Genomic DNA, 23,310 nt, shown 5'->3' with positions numbered 1-23,310 from the left:
TTTGGGTCACAGGGTTGATAATTTGTAGTCAGGATAGGAACATAGTTTTGACAAACTCCAAAACTATTATCTTTCCACAGCCTTCTGATGTTCTCATTTTCAAGTTCACTACAAGTTTTATGATAAGGTAGGGCTTATGATTCCTTGAAGGATGACAAGGACTTCAGAAACTAGAGATAAGGAAGTCACTACATAAAAATGAAGAGAAGCAAAACACACAGCACATAAACAAGAAACAAGTTCGGGAAATTATATCTAGTACTTTTACCTAAAACAAGCATTTCACTTAAGAGAAGGTATATAAGTACATAGGAGGCTTCGAAAGATTAATGTAGTAGCAAAAGTAAGAATAAAAACATACTAGTGAGGACAAATTTGGAGACAGAGAAGCCAGGTCATAATTTTCAGGTCAAGGAGTAGTGAAATTTAGGATATATAAAAAGATTAAAAAGTGGAAAAGAAAAAAAGGATGTAGGGAAACAAAGAACCAAAAAGAATCAACTAAAAATCATCAAAAAACAGAACTGCAGATCTGGTGACTGGAAAAACTGTGCTGTCATTAAGAAATTTTGTTTTCTACATAACAACAATGTTCATGTATAAGTTTATAAATCAGGAAAAATTAATCCTTTTTAATTTTATGTTTAATTTACCTATATGAAGAAAAAAAAGAAAATTAAGACGGGAATTTGAGATATTTCTCAGTTAATTCCCAGACACTGTGATCCACCTGTAGCATATCAGAAAAATGATTTACAAAAATAGTCTTGCGCAGGGAGGGATAAGGGGGGGGAAGAAAAAGGGGGTTATTAAGATTAGCATGCATGGGGGGGAGGGAGCAAGGGGAGGGTGGGCTGCACAACACAGAGAGGACAAGTAGTGACTCTACAACATTTTGCTAAGCTGATGGACAGTAACCGTAATGTGGTTGTTAGGGGGGACCTGATATAGGGGAGAGCATAGTAAACATAGTATTCTTCATGTAAGTGTAGATTAAAAAAAAAAAAAAAAAAAAAAGAAAGAAAGAAAGAAAGAAGGAAAAGGGGGATTACTCCTTAACAGGATAAAACTATTGGTAAATCAAAGATCAACGCATGCTTTAAATATCCTTAATGTTGATCACTTAAAGGGTGTCAGATGATCAGCTATGGAGGTACTCTTTTCTGATAATATTCCTTTCTCTTAATTTAAAAAAAAAAAAAAAAAAGCAGTTACTGTGTGCTGACCTCCAATGAGTTCTGCACAGTGGTATAGAGGGCATGTCAAAGTGTGGGCAAAGGGTCTGTTTGTTTCTATGCAGGAGATCAAGGCCTAGCTTGGATACCCAGAAAATGAACTAAGATACGATATGAGGAGGAGCTTCCGGCATCAGCACTCTCTGGAGGACTTGTGCCGGGGGATGATCATCAAAAAGCCTCCACAGGGATCCGGGCGATGCTGCCGTTGTGGCTGCGTCCACCCCACCGTTTCCTGGACTTGCCATTGGAAGGAGGAGGGAGATGTCTAGGCTGGCATGTGCATACAGTGAGACAACGAATTTGACCGGATCTGTACTGTTGGAACTCAACCAGGAGTTGGGAGGGGTGCAAGTTGTAGCACTCCAAAATCTCATGACTATAGACTATCTATGGTTAAAAGAACATATGGGATGTGAACAGATCCCAGAAATGGGCTGCTTTAATTTGTCTGATGGTTCAAGTACAGTTGGACAATATCCATCATATCATAGATAAATTTTCACAAATGCCTAGGGTGCCTAAATGGTTTTCTTGGCTTCACTGGAGATGGATGGTAATTATAGATTTGCTTTGTTTATGTCACCGTATTCCTATTATGTTAATATATGTGTGCAAATTAGTTAGTAGTTTAAAACCTATACATACTTAAGGTACTATACAAGAAGATATGTCAAAGAAATAATCAATCCTCCCAAGTTTCCTTCATATGCTACATCTATAGCTTTTCTTCTTCCTTCCTAATTACAACCCTTAAATAGAATTCGTGCCTCATATCGAATTTACCGAGTATCATCATTCCTCCAGGTGGTAAAGATACCTCGAGACAAGTGCTGGGCATAGAAGCCACAGGGCATAAATCTGCAAAGAAGTAAAAAGCTAACCTTTGCAAACAATATGGCTTCTCTCTCACTTACCAACTTTACATTTCCCTGTATGGCCCCGGAAGATGACTGGTTAGCCAGAGACGGGTAAGATTCCTCAAGGGAGGAACAACCTAAGACAGGCACAGTCACAGGGGGGCCATCAGGTGAGAATTTGGGGATCAACAGAGGTGAGGCTCAGAACCTCACCCCTCCTGCTTTGAGAGAAATCTTCTGCATCCGTGGATGTCTTGATGCCCTTGTCTAGCCTGGATTAATACTTAGTCCATAGGCACACACCTGATCATCTGATCATCTACATTTGCCTTCTTACAGCACTAAACTATGTTTTCTACCTTTATCTTGCATCTACCTACCACTTCAGCATTTTATTAAAAATAAAAATAATAATAATAGTAGGAGAAATGAGGGATCAACATATAGATCAAGTACAAAAATCAAACGAATATTCATATTTGACCTGATTGTTTATAGGTCATATTGCATGATCAAAACCGAAAGTTTCTGTGATGACTGCCCTTGTACTGTTCACCATGTAAGAATTTATTCACTATGTAAGAATTCGTTCACCATGTAAGAACTTGTTCGTTATGCTTCAGAAGATTGGAGACTGACGAGAATTAGGCTTGAGATGGATTAATGATTGTACATTGAGCGTTGACCCCCCTATACTGAATTTTATTGTTGTTAACAACCATTTGATCAATAAATATGAGAGATGCCCTCTCAAAAAAAAAAAAAAATAGTCTTGCAAGATATTTTACATATGTAAAGAATATTTATTAAAATGTCATCTCTTAATGTCAAATAACTCAAAATCCATGGCAATATATTATAAAACATACATAGCTACTAGACCTGCTCAAATGAAAAAAATAAAAACCTGGAAGTTATCAACATAATCATTATTTTATGAACTGAGCAGTGAAATTTCAAAGTATCACATATTGCAGACTAAATTAGTATTCCCAAACTTTTCCACCAAAGTAAAACTTGCCAAATTTTTTTTAAACTACCAGTTTATCTTTAAATTTCCTGTTAACGTTACCTTGGATCTCACAATATACCCATTTGTATTTATACTTAAAAAATTACTTACCAGAGATTAGAACTGATTACTTCCCAGAGATTAAAAATATATGGACCATTTACTGTTGCACTTTTGATTATCCCTAACAGCCATAAGACCACAGCAGTACAAAGTTTAAAAAGCATCAAAATCAAAAAAATGTTCTGTAGAATTATATGAAACAGTAATATTAAACTGATGACTCTTTGAAAACAAAAGTAGTAACAGGCTTTAAAATAGGTAGCCTCTGAAACAAAAAAAATCTTAAAATAACTGAAGATCACAAATGTAAAAAAGCTTTAAATACACACAAACACACATGAGTGTGTGTTACAAAAATCAGAGAAATAAAAATTCAGTCATATGAAAACCTTGTAATACCATGAGGAGTACTATGCAATCACTAAAAATGTTATAGAGATTTTTTATATCTTTAGAAAATCATTTTAGATAATTATCATGTATGTGAGGCATATATTTGTACATATGTACATGGTTTTAGTAACTTTTTAAATTAACAAGATTATCTAAAATATATGGGAATGTCAAATGATGCAGTCTCTTTGAAAAACAGTCAGCAGTTCCTCAGTAAGTTAAACAGAATTCCAATATGACCCAGTAACCCACTCCTAAGTGTGGCCAGTGGCTGCTTCTTTGGGGAGAAGGGAGGAAAGGGGTAGTCATAGAAAGTGGCTGCATAGGGACTATGGGGTTGCCCTGTGGGGTGATAAAAAAGTCTGGAAATAGATAGTGGTAACCAGTAATGGTAAATAGATAGGTGAAAAATACTGTGGAGTAATTAATACCACTGAATTGATACTTAAAAATAGTTAAATGGTAAAGTTTATATTATGTGTATTTGACCAAAATTTTAAATAGGAGAAGTGTCTTAGGTTAAGGTCCTGAGAAGCAAAATCTAAGACAAAAATTATTTGCAAGTGATTGAGGGAGTGCTTTTATATAAAAATTCAAAGAACTAGATAAGGGAAACAAAGTCATAGATGCGGCTAAAGTCTAGCCTCAACCTGATCCCAAGGTGAACTCTGGAGTCTGAAGGGCACTAGGGAGTTGACCTGTCCTAAGACATGGCCAAGCCCTCACACCCTATAAAAGTCAGTCATTAGCTATACCCTGTGGGGAAGTGGGGAACATAATGTCTCAGGCATCTCTGGGCAAGGCATCTACCAACAATTTTGTGGAACGGTTTACAGCTGAGAGCTGTCAGTCCCCAAGTCTACAGGTGAAAGACAGGTAGATACCTCAATCAGATAAAAAGGCTCAGGGTAAAACACCAACAGCATCTACTAAAAGGAGGAAACTAAGGCTTAAAAAATTGAGTAAACTAGGATAACACAGCAAGTAAAACTGGAACTTGAGACGTACTCTCTTCACCTTGTCACTCATGTTCTTTCCCACTCTAGCTCTGCATCATTCCAACCCATTAAAACTTACTGAATTCATTTTTGGGGGAATCCTGTTTACTTCTTTATGTTTTTCTTCTGGTTTTGAGTTCTGACTTTTATTGGTTCAGTATTTTGTTTTGTGTGAAATGGCCTTTGCCTTCAGTTCTGGTCCCTCACAAACTACTAGTTCATATCATATCACCTAGCAGAAGTGACCGCTCTCAGTAGTTGTCCCCCTTAAAACTACATTCACAGCTATAATTTTGAATTATGCTTGCAAGACTGTCTGCTTTTTAAATTATGATGTGTTTGACAGAAAGGATCAATTAAGTTTACCCATCTTCCTATTACTGATGTATGGCACCTACTAGGAAGTTGATAAAAGTTTGTTCAGTTAAACTGTACTTTGTTTTAATATAACTAAAAAGGAACTGAAAGTATAGGAGATTTTTTTAGCTTTGTATTCTGAATGCCCTTCACTCAAGTGGATTGGACTATTATAGAGAGGTTGTCTAAACCTCTTGTTACACGGGACCAGCCTGCCCATACAGGTCAGAATCAATGCCAAATTAGAGTCAGTCTCATGAACTGGATGCTATGAAAATGGAAAAATAATATATACTTTCATCCATTTAAATGTGTAAATATGAACATCTAATAATTACATTTCACTTAGAACAGATTAAGACATTTAATACTGCTCTCTAAAGGGAAATGTTACAGATAAAAGTAACTTTTCTCTACACACCCATCCAAATTAAAGAGCTCTAATTTTGAAAAACATTTAGCATAGTGAGGAATTTTATTTATTTTACATAATTTAAAGAAAAGATAAATTACCTAAGTAATTAGTCAATAATTATGCTGAAAGAGCCACATTTTGATGTAATTAAAAAAATAAACAAACTTAGTGAATCTTCCCACTATGGTACCATTATTGGCATTAAAGATACCATTTGCTATTACTGCTAATATTTCATTGCTCTAAAAGGCCAGCATCATTATCTTAAAACTAAACAGACTATTAGCAAAAGCTATTTCAAAGCTATACCAACAGACCTCAAAGAGTTTATAAAAAAGAAATATTCCTAACAAGAAAGGTCAACAAGGAAAAAGGTAGTTAGAACTATCGGGTAAGAAAATAGGTAATTAGGACTATGGGGTAAGAAAATAAAAGAAACATTCAAATAAAAGAAACATAAACAAAATTCAGAGATACTTAGTCAGTTGTTTAGCCCACTAAAAAAATCATTTTAGTAAGAATGCCAAAAAGATCTTAAAAGTAAACAAACAACGGCATTATACCTTTTTTTTGGTATCATTAATCTACAATTACATGAGGAACATTATGTTTACTAGACTCCCCCCATTACCAAGTCCCTGCTACATACCCCATTATAGTCACTGTCCATCAGCATAGTAAGATGCTGTAGAATCACTATGTCTTCTCTGTGTTGTACAGCCCTCCCCATGCCCCCCTATATTATACATCCTAATTATAAAGCCCCCTTTCTTTTTTCCCCCTTATCCCTCCCTTCCCTCCCATCCTCCCCATCCTCCCCATCCCTTTCCCTTTGGTAACTGTTAGTCCATTCTTGGGTTCTGTGAGTCTGCTGCTGTTTCTTTTCTTTTTTTTTAAATGCAACCAATGGTACAAAGTTGTCACCAGTCTGTCATATACTTACTATTAAAACACACTTGAGCCTGAAAGAACATAAACAGCAGAAGAAATCAACAGGCTGAAATTTTTATACCTGGAAAGAGTTAATTACAGAAACCCAAATGCAACATTGAGAATGTAAGCAGCATGGATTCCATTTCTACTAAATCCATGGCCTGATGGTTGTTTAGACTCTGAACACTTATGTTTCAACAGAAATCACTAGTGAATAGGCTTTTTCTTCAGGTTTTTGCATTTGTTTGTTTGTTTATTTTTCAAGGGGGAAGTACAAGAAATATGGGGACATTATTTGTCTTGAAGTAATGTGGCTAATCATGGTTCATAGATACTTCCAAACCTAAAATACTATACTACCTCCACTATATAAAGTCAGAAATATCAGCTGTTAGATATAAAATATAAACCAACAACTTTCACATTACTGGAATATTGGAACTCATTTTATCTCACCACCTGCATTTATAAATAACCTTAAAGACCACAAAATATTATGGTCTTTTCAAACCAGCTCCAATATAACTGCAATATTTTTTTGTTTCCATGCACTATCTACTTCATTTCATGATTTAGTGCTATGATAGGTAGAAAATGTATGTGATTTAGCATGTTTTGAATTATTGACTTAACAAAAACCTTTTCACATTTACCTAAATTCGATTAAATGAGCCTTTTCTAATATTGCTTAACATAATGTCCACTCTGCCAATTAGTTTGTTTATAAATAGAACTGCATGCCACATAAACTATCAATTTCCATTAATAGTTTTCAGAGCGTCCTTTCTTTCTAACACTTTAATTCATTCATGCCCTCTTTCAGCTAAAAAAATCATCCTGGTCCCCTCTAGTAATACATCCTCCACACTGCTACCAGACAGATCATTCTACACCTACATTGTGTCTCATCCTTCATTAAAAACCCAGTAATGGTTCCTCAGTTTTGAACATCAAGTTCAATCTACTTGGTAGCTTAGCAAATAAGAAAGGTACTTTCTGATTAGCCTCTATCTACCTTTCCAAACTCTTCTCCAGCCACCTCTCAACCAACCTTTGCCCTAGTATCTTAAAACTGATTGCAATTCACAACATGCTGCAGGTTGTTTGGCCTCAGTCCCCACCACTCCTTCCCTTCCGTCATTCCTACATACAGGTGTTGACCCAATTCCTAACGGTCCTTCAAACTTAGCTTTCACCAATTACGAATAACTTCCACTGAACCCTTCACACTACCTGAAATTACCCTTTTCTACCACTATCTAGAATCATGTTTGTATGTCTATGTAGTATCTAATATACAGTATTATGTTCATTGATTTATTTGTGTGCTCCAAAGAGAGCACTGTTCACAGGTGACATGACTGTCCATGTAGAAAATCACAAAGAATCAACAAATACTCCTGGAAACAATAGGTAATTAATAGCAAGGTTGTAGGATACAAGGTTAATATGCAAAAGCCAATTACTTTCCTTTATACCAGCAATCAATAATTGGAATTTGAAATTTAGAATAAAGCACCGTTTCATGGGCATAAAATATGATTTATCAGGTATTAACCTAACAAAATATATAGAAAATCTGTATGAGGTAAACTATAAAATCTGATGAAAGAGATCAAAAAGATTAGATAAATGGGAAAATAGTCTGTGTTCATAGGAAGACTCAATATCATTAAAATGTCAGTTTTTTTCCAACTGGATCCTTATAAAGACCCAATGCAATTCCAGTGAACTTTGCAAATATCAACAAACTGATACATTATACTACTATAACATAATAAAGCTATACTAATCAAGACAGTGCAGTATTGTCAAAAGAGTGAGGCAATCCAATAGTCTTCTCAACAAATGGTACCAGAATAACTGAATACCCAAATGTAAAGAAAATTAATCTAGACACTGACCTTACATCTTTCACAAAAATCAACTCAAAAATGGATATAGATCCATATGTAAATTCAAAGCTATGAAATTTATAGAACATGGGAGAAAATATAGATGACCTTGAGTTTGGAAAGAGTTTTTAGATAAAACACCAAATGTATGATTCTTGAGAGAAGAAAATGATAGCCTGAACTTCACTAAAATGAAAAATTCCCACTGTGTGAAGTATTCTGCTAAGAGAATGAAAAGACAAACCACAGATTGAGTGAAAATGTTTACAAAACACATATCTGGTTGATGGCTCCTCAAATAGCTAAGCATAGAATTACTTTGTGACCCAAAGATTTCACTGCTAGGTATATATTCAAAAGAACTGATGAGACACACAAATACTAGTATACTAATGTTCAACTACAGCTTATTCACAATAGCCAAAAGGTAGAAATGACCCAAGTGTCCATCAAAAAATGAATGTATTAACAAAATGTGGTTTATACAAAGAATTTCTTAAACTCTACAAGAAAACAATTTAAGTAAAACTAAAGCAAAAGATCTGAACAGATACCTCCCTAAGAAGATATACAGACTGCACACATAAGCATATGAAAAGATGCTCAACATCATTTGGTCATTATGCAATGGCAAGTTAAAATAGTGATGAGGTACCACCACTCACCTATCACAATGACTAAAATTCAAACCACTGAGAACAGTAAATGCTGACAATAATATGAAGCAACAGGAGCTCTCATTTATTACTGCAGTGAATGCAAAATGATAATAACTTTGTACACAGTTAGGCAGTTTCTACAAAGTTAAAAACAGACTTACCAAGCAACGCAGATATCTCACTACGTATATACCCAAATGAGTTGAAAACATGTCTACACGCACACACAAAAACCTGCAGTCCTGTTTATAGCAGCTGTATTCACAATTACCAGACACTAGAAGCTACCAAGGTGTGTTTTCAGAGTTGAATGGCTAATGTACTACATCCATACAATGAAATATTTTTCAGCAGTTAAGAGAAATTAGCTATTAAGCCACAAAAAAGACATGGAGGAACCTTAAACAAGTACTGCTAGGTCAAAGAATCCAGTCTGAATAGGCTACATTTTATGTGATTCCAACTACATGATATTCTGAAAAAAACTTCTACTGAGAGTAAAATCAGTTGCTAAAATGGTTTAAATGCTAAATTTTATGTTATATGTATTTATCCAAAATCTTATGGGGATTTTTAGGGAAAGCTATTCTGTATAATATTGTGAATATGTAACATTATGGATTTGATAAAACCTACAGAATTGTACAAAATAAAAAAATGACCTCTGAAGTAAACTACTAACTTTAGTTAACAATGTATCAACATCAGTTCATCAGTAACAAACACAGGGCACCAGTGCAAGACACTCATCATAAGGGAAACTGAGGGCCATGGGGGTAGGTATATGGGAACTCTGTAGTTGCTGCTGTTTTTCTATAAAGTTAAAACTGTTCTGAAAAAGCCTATTATTTTTTTAAATGGTTCTTTTTAATGTTTCTCAATATTATGATTTATAAAAAATTCAAGCAGTAAATAACTATATAGCAACATTGCTGTACACATCGATTATACTGAATAATTTATATTCTGCCAGAAATATACAATTTTTTAGGATTCTTAATGTTTTAAAAGTTGACAGCTAATAAGGACAAGAGTCCTAAAGATTTAAAATAGTATAAAGAGATAGCAAAATATAATTTAAAACTTCTATATTTAACCATTAATATTTAGGACAGGTTTTAGTCCTCAAAGGTTAATTTACCCACTACAGAATAGTATAACTTTAAATGCCAGAACTTTTTTATATATTAATTTTGGTTAAAATCTTCCCCACATAAATATTAAATATTCATCTTTTGAAACAAAGTATGCTTAATAAATGTTCATTCTGCCAACTAGTTTATTAAATTGGCACAACACAGTGATACCTTTAAAAATGTTTAGGGTAGACAGGGCAGTCTGAACTCACTTTTAATGACCCTGAATGATGCTTTATGAGTTTCTGCATATTAGTATTTTTGTATGTTTCCTTCCCAGGCAGGTGATTCTTATTATTATTTACAATAATTTATATGACTTCCATAATTAATTATTGGGGGAAGGGGAGAGAGATTAAAACAATCATTTTAGAATTTTATCATAAATGAGGGCAAACACAACAGCTTACAGGGGAGAAAGGGAGAAAGACTGCTCCTCTGTGATGCAATTATATGAGATTATATAATAGTAATTTTTCAACCTTTTAATCCTTAGCTATGTGTGTAATATTTGGAATTGCTTAAAATTATCATGGATAAAATAAGGTGTTCAATAATTTGAACTGTAGACTTTTGCTTAAAGCTTTCTCATTTCTACATAGCTCATTTACTTAAAACCTTAAATATTAATACACTAATGGTCTCAAATTCAGACCAGAAAACAGGTTTATTTGTTTGTTACTAAAAAATGAAAGAAGTTATGGAATTCCCTCACCAGGAACTCCTTTTGGGTTCCTGAATCCAATTCCAATGCATGTGGAGGTATTCCCCAGACATGACACCAAGCAATTCTCTAACTCTGGTCAGTTGTCCAAGAACTCATCAATTCTGCCACTGTCAGGAGACAGCACCAGATTCCCTAGGTTAAGAGCTCCCTCCTACAAGACTGCACTTTACCCTGCACTCCAGATGCACCATTCACAAGCATGCTTCTGACCAACCAGCTACTGATTGGAGGTTCCCACGACCTCCCCCTCCTTAGGTTTGATTAATTTGCTACAACAGCTCACAGAACTCAGTTAAACACTTACATTAACCAGTTTAATAAAGATACTGTAAAAGATACAAGTTAACAATCAGATGAAGAAATACATAGCAAGGTCCCAAATAAAGGAGCTTCTATCCTCGTGGAGCTTGGGGCCTGCTTCAGCAGCACAAGGAAGGGTTCTGGTCCCCGAGCTTGGAACCTCTCTCCGACAGAGAAGCAGGATGCAAAAGAAACGAAAGCTCTTCTCATGGATTTTTGTGAGGGCTTCACTGCAGAGTCATGATTGACTAAATCACTGGCCATTGACTGACTCAACCTCCAGCCACTGCCCTTGGGTGGGGTCCAAAAGTGTCTTATTAACATGACAAGAAACCCATTTCATCTTTAAGGCTCTGAGGAGTTTCAGGAACTGCAGATGAAGACAAATATACATAATTCTTATAACTCATTATATCACAGTTACTTTTCCACCTCAGTTGTTGTAACCATCACCATTATCCAATAAATAATAATCTATCTAATGTACGTGAATCCTCAGAAAACTAATTTACTTGGGTATTATGTCCAATGGTGGGTTCAGTGAATGTTTTGGAGATTAATACCATAAATAATTAATTCCTTTTCTAGTCAGATTTAAATTCAAATATAAATGAAACAGCAGGAAAATAGCTCATCAAAATCACTAAGAGAGCTGTTAACAGAGCTGTTAAATATCTATGCTTTGACAATAAACCCAGTGAATTCTGAAAAAGAAAACATTTCTGTGGATAAAATGTATAGGAATCTTAGCATCTTTCTTGTTAGTAATAATGAAGAAGTAGATAAATTAAATATTGATATTTATAATAATTTGGGGATAGGCTACAACTGAGATTATTTATTTGGATTCCAACCTCATCCCTAAAAGGACTTTAAAGTGCCTTGTAAAACTATTCATAATATATAATAATTATATAATCAGGATAAAATTGCACTACTCAATTTAATAGACAGTGATGAAGTGCCCTAAATGTGATCTTTCACACAACAATAAACACAAAAAACAAAAAAACTCAGATTTTGTAAATACTTGAAGAAAGAATTCCATTGTAACATGTAAACTAAAAGTTAGATCATTATTTCAAATTATCCTTGCCTGTTCTACAAAAGAGGTTATCTACTGGGTCACCAATTTCTATACATAAAATATAGGTGGCAGAAGTGGGCGAAAAACAGGCAGGCTAGCTTGTTTATATGTAAATAAAGTTCAAGTGGAACAGAGCCATACCCATTCATTTACTTTTTGTCTAATTTATTGTCTGCTTTTAGACTATAACACCAGAGTTGAGTAGTGGACAGAGACCCTATGGCCCACAAAGCCAAAAATACTTACTCCCCAGCCCTTTACAGAAAAAATGTATAAGCACCTGGTAGGGTCTTAACTAATACACACAAAATCAGAATTAATAATGTGCACATAAAGATTTAGATTTCTGCTTATTAAAATACTTCTTTACATAGTATAATGTAGTAGTATAAACAATTTATAGCAGTAGTAAAATTCAGTAGTATTTAATATGAATGAACTTTTTAACATATTTCATGTATTTTACAAGTATCCAGGTAAGAATAAACAAATGACACAGTAATAGCAGATGCTTGCTTTGTTCCTCTAGAATTCTCTGCTTATTTGTCTAGACTTGTGTTACTGTAACATTTTGAAAGTTGGTATTTTCAAAAATATTATAGCATTTATAATTTATATTTGCTATGTGTAAAGTGAAAATTTGCTGTGTTTTACTGTGAATAGAATTTAAATTAGAATAAACTATGAAGTAAAATCTAAAATGCTATGTATATAGCCTGTGCTATTCATATTCACTTATTTTTTTAAACTACTTATATGAAAAAATGAATTTTTCCCAAATATCAGATTTCAATTTGAAATCAAATCCCTATATTCCTTTTCCACAAAATGCTTCATCCTTCAGAATTCACTGTTTAAGATAATAGAAGTAGTAAAATGAATGCCTGTATATCTTTTGCCTGGATTCACCAAACTGTAACATTTTGCCACATTTGTTTTATGTATGCACTTGTTTAAGTATGGTATTGACTTCATGAAAATAATTCATCATGCACCTCTTTTAAGAATAAAGATATTTTCCAAAATGCAAAACCATTATCACACTTAATGTATTCCATAGTATTACCAATATCCAGTCCACATTTGAGTTTCCTCAAATATCGTAAAGTTGACTTATAAAGCTCTCCTTTTTAAATCTAGCATCCAATCAGGGCTTGCATACATGACCAATTTCTGAAAGGCAAGGGCTAAATTTTCTTTAAACAATCTTTTTGTATATGCAGTGTTCTCTTCTTCTTTGCATAACTTGTTCTCTGGAAAAACTGTAGGGACACATTTCCCCAGTACTTTCCTGTCAGACCCATTCAACAATGGAAGAGTATTGCAATAATATTAGAGAAGAAACAGAATTTCCAGGTATCTCGGTAGGTTCTGTTTTCCCTATGAAAATACCTAGAATGAAACTGTAATCTTATTTTAGCTGGTTATAATTCTCTATAATATAAGCCTAACCAACATTTATTGTTCATCAAATAAAAAGTCTTGACAGGATTCAAGAAGTTTTAATATAGTTATCACTAATAGCTTGATAAGAATCATGAATAATTAATCCAAATACATCATTTTATGAAAAGAAATATTTTATGAAAGTCTAAAGGGCACTCTTTACTGATCACGGAAAAAGCCAGTTTCAAAAGACGAAACATACAGTCAGTTTTATAGTTCACTAAGTTGAATAAACTTTTAATCACTCCATAAAAAGATTACATGGCTTTGCATTTTTATGCCTATGTATTAAGAAATTGACTTCCTTGGTAATTTGCTTCAATGCTTTCAAGCTTTTACTGAAGTGTAAAAACTGCATTTTGAACACTGCTTTTATTAATCAGCATTATAAAAATATTTACTTCTGAATAACAAAAACCAATTTTATTTTACTATTAATGTAAATAAAGTATAAGACTATTTTAACATTCTATCCTAATTTATTTGAAGTTCAAATTGGAGCAGTATTTTACCACTAAATGTCTGGGAAATTGAGATTTCCAATGGGAATACTATCAAATTTACAAAAACAAAAGATCAGTATTCTAATGATTCATTTTCAATATATTTTCTATATTGTTAATTGCAGATCAACTCAGGAGTATTTTCCAGGGTAAATTATAAACAAGGCTTAACAAATAGATACCTAAATCTGCAACTGCCTTTACTGAAACCAATGAAAAATCTATACACAGCCATGAAATTGGCATGCAAATAAAAGAACTGTCAAGACATGTAACCCTAAAAATAAGCCTACAATAACTATTTTAAAGGCTGTGTGTGGTCTCACCCATATATTTTGGCAAGATGCACTTTCTCCAACCACAGCTAGATTCATCCAAAAGCAGTGGTACTGGAGAGCCTCTGTCTCACCTGTCAAAGTTGAAGAACGTTGTTCCAAAGACCACCATGAGTCCATGGAGAAAAGCCACAGTATTACAGCTGTTATTGATAAGCAGTTTCTAAAGGAGAAAATACCTCAAACAATTAAGCAAATCATCCCTAATAGAAATACAGACAGACAGACAATATACTAATGTTTAAATGATGAGATTATAAATACCATGCCAGGTATGAAACAGTGACAATTTGTATTTTGGAATACTAAAAGGAGACCTTTCATAAGTTACTAACTTTACAGTCTTTTCTATTCTTCCTCTGATAAAATTTCTGTACATTACTTATCAAAGCGAAAACTCTATTATGTTCCCTTATTTAAAAACCTTTAAAAACCTACCTTATGAAACCTCAAAATTCATCTGTAATACTAAGGTAACAAATTCAGCAAAGTTGCTAAAGTATGACAACCAAGAGCACAAAAAATTAAGATTTATAAATAGAAAACTTAAATATATTAAAACCTGATTTTTTTAGAAGATAACTTTAATTTTTTTCAACCACATTATAAAATCAGTTTACATTTTGGCTTTCAACTAACCTTCCTACAGTAACACATATGGATTGATCAGATAAACTATAGGTAGGTTAACATAAAAAGAAAGAGCAAGAAAAATAATTAGTTTTAAAAGAAACATGCCTCAGTGGACAATACAAGCCTCACCTCAAACTTGACAATAAAAGACAACAAAAAATAAAATGTAATAGAATATATACCTGGCTGAGTAAAAAGTTTAATCATGATGAATAGTATCTTATAATTTAACTTAATATTCCTACTACATGACAATGTCCTGTAACCCTATTTAACAGTACAACAATTCAATTGAAAAAGAAAGGGGGTGTCATTTTATGCCTTTTCCAGGGGAGCTAATATCCAAAAGGTTCTCATTATAAGATAATTTCACCTACAACCAAGTCCCATAGCACAAAGGCAAGTTATCACAGGGCTCCAATAAACTATGATGTCCCACAGTTTCATTTTATACCCTCTACTAAGGTTCCAAAAAGATTAGTTTCACTTTTCCTTAGAAATATTTAGCATGTTAAGTAGCATAGTTGGGATATTATTTTTCTTTGGTTTTGTCAGTAGCATGTTTGATATAAATTTTATTAAGTGGTAGTGTATGTAACATTGCATTGTGGGTAGTAGTTTCCTGCTTTAACCTAGCCACATCCTCAGCTGTCATATGAGTATGTTTCCCATATTTTCTGCAAATTGTTGCCTTTTTTCTTCTTAGAAAAATGACAGTATTAGAAGATGAATTGTTCTAATAATTATAAGAAAGATGAATTATTTGTACAGCTACATTAAACAAATATGGATTACTCTGTACTTTGAAGAATAGTCCAATGAGGAAAAATGTAACCTTACAATTAAAGTTTTAAAGTCATGTGAAACAATGTGTTAAAGTAATTCACACAGAGGAAGGAATTAAAAACTGTTCAAAGAAAATCTCTGCCATCAGATGCCAGTACCATCAACAAGTGAAGTGTGCTCTGTCGTGATAGTGATTTGTCTTGAATGCTAGGAGCTTCAAACCTGTATTCATTAGGATTAATGTTGGTATCTCCTACTAGAACCTTAAGAATCTATTTTGAGACTTTACAGAAATGTCAAAACAGAGAAAGAGAAACCAGAAAAGCCTGGAGGAAAGGAAGGAGGAAGAACAGGAGAAGAGAGAAAGGGGGACAGAAAGAGAGAGTCAAGTTTAGTGTTTTTCTCCTTTGGCATCCAATTTCCACATAGTCTCACATTTAGACAGATAGCTGCTGATACTAACCAAATGAAGTTGCTGAAACAACCATGGACATGGCAGTGTTTGAGTTTTCATATAATTTAATTAAACTGAGAAGAAAAAAAGGAAAAATACTCTCATTACAAAAAATACCACAAAATAATATCCTGTACACACATACAATCACACACATGCATGCAGTTATGTATATGAACATATACCCAATTAAAATAAGGAAGTGGAACAAATCTCTCATAATCATCATAATTTAAAATGTTAGTGAAATTATACACATCTACTAATGTAAATTTTTTCAAATCATCAATATAAAACCCAATACATGTTATATAAGCTTAAATAGCTATATATGCCAAATTTAAAACAAAAATTGTCAAAAAAATACAGTCACATACCCAAGCTGAAACAATAAATTAAAAAAGTTCCTTGCTAAAACCTCATAATCAGGATAACATTTTAAGTCAAATCAGGATTTCTACAATTTACAGAATTCCTGGACCAAACCATTTGCTCCTATTGTTTTCAACTGAAGGAAAAATAGAAGAGCAGCAAATAGAACCTTAAAGCAATACACACAAAAAAATGGAAAACAGATTGATATTGATAAATAAAACTATTAAAATAGAATCATTAGTTCAGAAAATAATAATTAAAAGGTAACTGATATATGTAGCATTTAAAACACTATTATATATTGTTGTATCACCTAACAGTATACAATATATGAAGTTGACCAATGTTGACACATTTATTAAATACAAGGCAATAGGGAAGCAAGATACCCAACTCCTTTACTTTTCGAAATTGATTTCAAGTTCAAAGCTATATTTCATTCCTATGGCATTAAAGTACATAATTTATAGAGCAGACCTAAACTTGTTACTTACTTCAACAGAGCGAATACTAACATATTCCCAAAAAGGATGACATTTTGAGGGTCTTAGGAAAAGAAAAAAAGGCCCTGTGGTTCCCATTTTTTATTTTAAGCATAGCATAAATCCATAATCAAGAGCTTGCTTACAGTGACTTCTGAGTCAGTCCCTTTTCATCAAATGTAGTAATAAGCTACTTCTAAAGCAACATGGTAATTATCAAACATACGCCAGTTATCACCGGTTTTAAATTTTTACCACAAAGTAATATTTGCTCCACAAAGAATATATTTTCAATTTAGAAAAATAAAGTGTGTATAATAAATATATGAACTTTAAAGCACATGACTTCACTAACGTTTCTCCTGCCAGAATGGGACAGATACTCAACATCTATTAAGCTCTTAAGCAATAAGAGTGATCACCCTGACCAAAAAATTATGTAGAAGAGGGTTACCTGCAAAAAGAGCAAGCAGTTAAGAGATACATAGACGTTAAAAATTATTCAAATACACAGAAAGTCAATTTAAAGGGCCAAAGTACACTTAAAAAAAATTTTAAGGCAGAAAATATTTAGCAAAGTTGGGGTTGTAAGATGTTGAAGAATCTTTATGCAGAAACTAAAAACTCGTCCTAAAAGAAGAAAAGCATTTACTGACAACACTGCAGCAACTACCTAAATATTTTCAATTGCCTGATTCTGCTGCTCTTGTACATGCATACGGAACTGCCATATGGAAATTCCACAAATTACATAAAGTCCTCCATTAATGTAATTTAAATATTAACTAGAGATGTAGATTATACCAGTACACCGTATTTATAAAACAGAATAACTGAACAACTTTTCTCTCTTTTGCATGAATAAACTGCATGTTAAATGAAGGCTTTTAGTTTTTGAGTAAAACCTGTTTATACACACAATTGGGCATGATAAATTTACATTTAAAATAAAACATCAAACTGTATTCCTGGTTTTTGTCACTAGAAGTTTATTATAGAAAATTCTGAATATTTGAATAATAAAGGATTAAAGTCATTCCATGTCCTCCCAGTGTATTTCAGGCAAATCAATTTTCTGCAAAGAAACTTATGAACATGTTTGTACATTTATCTTTATCTAATATAAACCAAAAGTAGATAACGGCCAGTGTTAGGAAGGCCATCACAGGAATATTTTGGCTCTAACACGTTCCTTAGTGCCAACCAGCCCTTACCCCATTGTACACCCCAAATGCTGTTTTGTAATTCACTGTCTCCGCCCACCCTCCTAGTCATTTACTTCACGCCACTCCTAGTTACTATCACACTAGGAAGAGGTCTAACAAGCAAATTGAGAGTGGCGTGGATAAATGGCAAAAAAACGCTGAGAAAATTGGTCTGTTCGGCTTTATAATTTTTGTTGAAAAATACCCCATCGCTCCTAACTGATGAAAACAGGAAGCTCTATTCATACATATGAAATTCTCTGCCTACAATATATAATCATCTTAGTAAGAAAATGAGTACTATACATACATGTCCAAAAGGGCAAAGAAGGGAGATAGTTTCCCAAAGATGTTTCCAATTTTCTTCTGAATCAGAATTAGCAAATCGAGACAGGACTAACATATTCTGTCTGTGTGCACCATTCCTTACTACACACAGCATTCTGTAATTTATTTCAAAGCTGCCATTATAAACAAAAAATACAGCTTCTGTTAACCCACTCCATTCTGAGCTTATAAAAATCAATAATAGTGAGCAATCTAAGTTAGAAGAATTTTACTTTGTATTTGTGTAAGATTTGCAATCAAAGCCCTATTAAAGTTAATATCCAAATAAACCATTTAAAGAATTATACAAAATGAATTTCCTTGAAAAATAAAAATTATTATAAGCATAAAGGAAACTAAGATTCATCCAATAAATTATGTTACAATTCTTGCCTTTCATTTTTGTAATATCCTCAAACTCGTCAGGAGATAAAGGTATATATATATATAAAAGATACTGATTACATTCAGTCTCTAAGAGCCAGCATCTAATATTGATCATACATAAACTGAACAGACATGATTTAGTCTTTGTAAAGGAATTCCCCAGACTAACACTTTCACGACAGCCGATTACAGTCAAGCCCAGCAGTTTGCAACCAGACCCTAAGAAAGGTAAACTTTTTTACAATGAGTTACAGATTCACAAGTTTAAGAAGACAAGAAAAAGAAAAACAGAAGGACTCCAATCACCCAGCAAATATGAAGCAGACCCCAGAATACGATACAATCCAAAGATGTAAATTATAGTAAATCATCACTGTGTTCAGAATTTCACATAGCTTCTTGAGCCAATTTTGCTCACTTTTCCACAGACAAAATAATGAACCAAGTAAAAGGAGGAGGCGAAAAAAGTGGGGGTGGGGGAATAGAAAGCAAAGCTCTTAACTGCAGAGTTCTGCTCAAGAAATGCTTAACCTTACAGGAGTTTGGGCTCCTTCAGCATTTGTATTCTATCCAAATCCTCATGAGTCACAAAAATTAAAAAGCTATATCCTCTGGATGCCAGGAAGGGCCTTACCACAAGCCTTTGTCAGAGAGAGAGAGAAAGAGAAAGAGAGGGAGAGCAAGAGCAAGGGGGGAAAAGCCACAGTGGTAGGCAGTCCCACTTTACTTTGAGTGCTGTGAGGTCACAAACCACATGATTCTGTCTCTCCAGTAATAGTGCTTGCAAAAAAAGGAGTTTTAAGGCTTTTGCTTTTTTGGATTGTGTGAATGCTTCATTCGCCTCACAAACAACCACAGAACCACAAGTGCGGTGCAAACTTTCTCCAGGAAGACAGCAAGAAGTCTCTGGTTTTTAAATGGTTAATCTCCGCAGGTCACTACCAGCCACCGAGACCAACAGAGTCAGTGAGTGCTCTCTAACCACAGTCTATGCAGTAATAGTAGGTCCTTCAAATATTTGCTCATTCTCTTTTTGTTTTGTTTCCTTGCTTTTCACATGTTACCAGCTACATAATTTCTTGACAGAAAAAAATAAATATGAAGTCTATGTAGTCCAGGCATACTGTAAAACTAAACCAAGGTTTGGGTATGGTTTGTATTTTCAGTTTAAGGCTGCAAGCAGAATTTACAACAGAGGGTACAAGTTCTATCTGAAAAAAAAAGGAGGGACTATGGCATCAAACAGCCTCTTCAGCACAGTGACACCATGTCAGCAAAACTTCTTTTGGGGTAAGTGTTATCATATTTTAAAATCATGTAAGAGATGAACCTGTTAAACATAAAGGTATGTTTCTTGGATAAACTGCTAGCTTTTCCAGATAACGCTGTATTAAAGATCATAATAGTGTTGCTATTTTGTTGCACTAAAAGTTGAAAAATGAAACTGCTGTACATATATGCATTTGGCATCTGTACCTTATCTACTTCTTGGAGTAATGACTTGAAATAGAAAAAAATTAAATAATTCCACACTAGTCAAAATGTTTTCTAGAGTTATAGAAATGAAGTATTTAAAACAGTAAAAGAAAGCTTAATATTCTCACTAACTCTCTGAAATAAAATTAGACACTAAATTAATCAAAGTATTATGGAGTATTCACTCAGGAAGCTCCCAATATTTGAGCAAACTTCAAAAAGGAAGCAATTTTACAAAACAGCAGACCACAGAATTATCTCAACATTATGCTTTACCATTTAAAACAGAAATAAACCTGAAGTACAGTTAATATTTTAACCAGCTGAACTAGAAGAAATCTACTTATAATTTTAAACAGCATAAGATACCTGCATAAGCTTGTTTCTAAACAACTTTACGTAACTAAAGCATATATTCAACTGAAATAAAATTAAGATATGTAACAGCCATTTTTAAAAGATCTTTATAGTTGTTCAGGATACTCAAGATATTAAAAAGTTCACAGAAGTCTTTAAAAACTCATATGCAATTACATTTTTCTATATAATCAATTCTATAATTAAAATTTACATTTACATACTATTATCCACATGTAGAACTTGTCAACACAAAGCAAACACTAAAATGTCTAGGATCCTTTTAATCATATTCTTGAACCTACCAAAATTAATACCGTTTAGTCTCATGAAAAGTAAAACTCCATAAGAATACCTTGCATGATTTAAAAGAACCCTATCTATTAAATCATGCTGGACTTAAAAAAAAAAATAAGCAGGATATAATCCCTTAATATTTCATTTCAAGTTAGTGTTGATACACAAAAGTAAACTACTTCAAAATTCATCAGCTGACATGGTTATTATAGTAAAATATCTAAACACTTACAAGATTTTCTTTATGATGTCCAACATGTTCCAACTACAAGGCAACTTTATAAAATTTTCTTTTATCCTTTAAAATAAATCCTTTTGCTGTGTATACCTATATTAACTTTGCTTTATAAGTTACAACTAATGATTGGAGTTTCCTTTACTCCTCCTACTTCACACATTTTAACTGGCTACCAGAGGATCAGTCTTAGTTTAGGCCAAAGAGAAATAATTAAACCTGAAGGAGAAAAAAAAAAGGTCTCTTAAAAGGATGAGGAAATGTACTTTGTATTTTACCAAAAAATGTAAAATTGTTGTAGTGACTCCCTCAATGCCTGCCTGTAAATGGGCCCACTCAATTATAATACATATAATGCAATAATCAGATTCTCTTTTTAAAAATGTAATGATAGGTAATAAGTATTACTCTAAAAATTTCTGCATTAAGGAAGCAGAACATATATACAACTAGACTGTATTATAGCCCATATTATATTATAGTTCTACGGTAACTTCTGCTGTTCCTACCCAAGAGATGGAAAAAAAAATGGTTAAAACTATTGTTATATGAAGGGATAACTTGAAACAGGCATCTCAAGCAGTTAAGTTACTCTTTCATAATATTGCTCCGTTTAAAAAAAAAATACATTTTTCTAACCAAATCTTGTGGAAACACAAGTTTCAAGGGCTCCTTCAGCATTAGAAGTTATTAATATTGTCACAAAGAATATGTTAAAATTCCCTTTACTCCATCATATGAGGGGTTTTATATTTTTGTGACATCTTGAGTAAACTATTTCTACAGTAAAACTTCCAAAATTTGACCAAGTTTCTAAACAAGGCATAACAGTGAACTAGAAAGATAAAGATCATCTTGTATCACATGTCATAAATTTAGACATCATTACTAATTCTTCCTCTTCTGAAAAGTGGAATTTAACATCTCCCACCCCCAAATAGTACTTCAGAGCTTGAATAGAGAACTTACTACACCAAATTAATTACAGGTAGATAGGTAGTAGATATTACATATAGGTTACCATCACATTGCCAACATTTCCCCTTTCTATGATCTAACTGAAATCTAAAACCTCACTTTAGGCTTTACATTCTTATGTAAACATTATCAAAACAATCTAATGAAATGTCAAAATAATGTGCTCCAATTCTGTAATACAGTTTTTTTAAAAAAAGTTTTTCCCAGGTGAGGACAAAGTACATGCTGACGAACCGCCTCACCTCAAATGAAACAAGTGAAAAGCATGTGTGCGTGTATGTATGAGACAGAGACAGACACAAAATGTTTCAGTGTCCTTGCTCTCTCAGCATACCATTTATCTTCGATTAAACAAGAACTTTCAATCTGCACTACTCAAAATCTGCCCAGTATTTATTATCAGAAAGTCTGTTGAATATGATACATGGAGTATCTTACAATTAAGAACTTATTTACAAATACGTATCAGCCTACTGATTAGATTTCTGCATAAAACCTTTGTAAATGTCCATAGTAACCAACATGGCTAACAGAGAACATGACGTGTGAACACTAATTTCCAAAATAATAGCTGTGGTCCATATCAATAATAATAATTTCAGTTTCAAGATTTAATAGGGACAAAGTATCATAACTTGCTTCTAAAATAAAAGAGCTAAATTCCAAAATTCAGGGGGGAGACAATTAAAAAATTCAGGAACATACACAGAAGAAAAGTACTCCAACATATATTAAAATCAAAAATGCCAATGCAATTCCCACTTTAACATAAAGTTATTTTAAATTATCAGATATAATCCTAATTTTACATGAAAAATTATCAAGGATTTTACTCTTACACTCTAAAAATATTTTTAAATGTAAAAGACTTAAAAGAAATCACAGAAAAAATATTTTGTTAGTCTGTCTGAACCTCCTGATAGCCTCTAAATCACAAGAAAGGCATGAAATATGCATGATTACA

At 33.2% G+C, this 23,310-nt stretch overlaps 2 protein-coding genes and 1 long non-coding RNA gene across 14 annotated transcripts in view; 1 reads left to right on the top strand and 2 right to left on the bottom strand.

The window, feature by feature from the left end:
• SUPT3H (SPT3 homolog, SAGA and STAGA complex component) overlaps positions 1–23,310 on the bottom strand; it is a 478,840-nt gene that overhangs the window by 408,735 nt on the left and 46,795 nt on the right. The gene's annotated exons all lie outside the window — the stretch shown is intronic.
• On the bottom strand, positions 10,984–19,554 carry LOC118971997 (uncharacterized). The gene is made up of 4 exons (XR_005060763.2): positions 19,540–19,554; positions 16,237–16,301; positions 14,429–14,517; positions 10,984–11,353 (listed from the first exon to the last, which is right to left on the bottom strand). It is a non-coding gene; the product is annotated as an uncharacterized lncRNA (long non-coding RNA).
• RUNX2 (RUNX family transcription factor 2) overlaps positions 19,774–23,310 on the top strand; it is a 315,257-nt gene continuing 311,720 nt past the window's right edge. For 8 of the 10 annotated variants that reach the window (XM_073224375.1, XM_073224371.1, XM_073224381.1 and 5 more), the window contains exon 1: positions 19,774–20,293. In XM_073224375.1, coding sequence (XP_073080476.1) covers positions 19,921–20,293 — 373 coding nt within the window. In that variant the 5' untranslated portion in view covers positions 19,774–19,920. The remainder of the gene's footprint in view (positions 20,294–23,310) is intronic. The other 2 variants (XM_073224373.1, XM_037015426.2) reach the window with 1 other exon arrangement.

Source organism: Manis javanica, chromosome 16 (genome assembly GCF_040802235.1).
Source record: "Manis javanica isolate MJ-LG chromosome 16, MJ_LKY, whole genome shotgun sequence".
Classification (NCBI taxonomy): Eukaryota; Metazoa; Chordata; class Mammalia; order Pholidota; family Manidae; genus Manis; species Manis javanica.
Note: the sequence above shows the minus strand (reverse complement) of the source record. Positions and strands in the feature narration are given on the sequence as shown.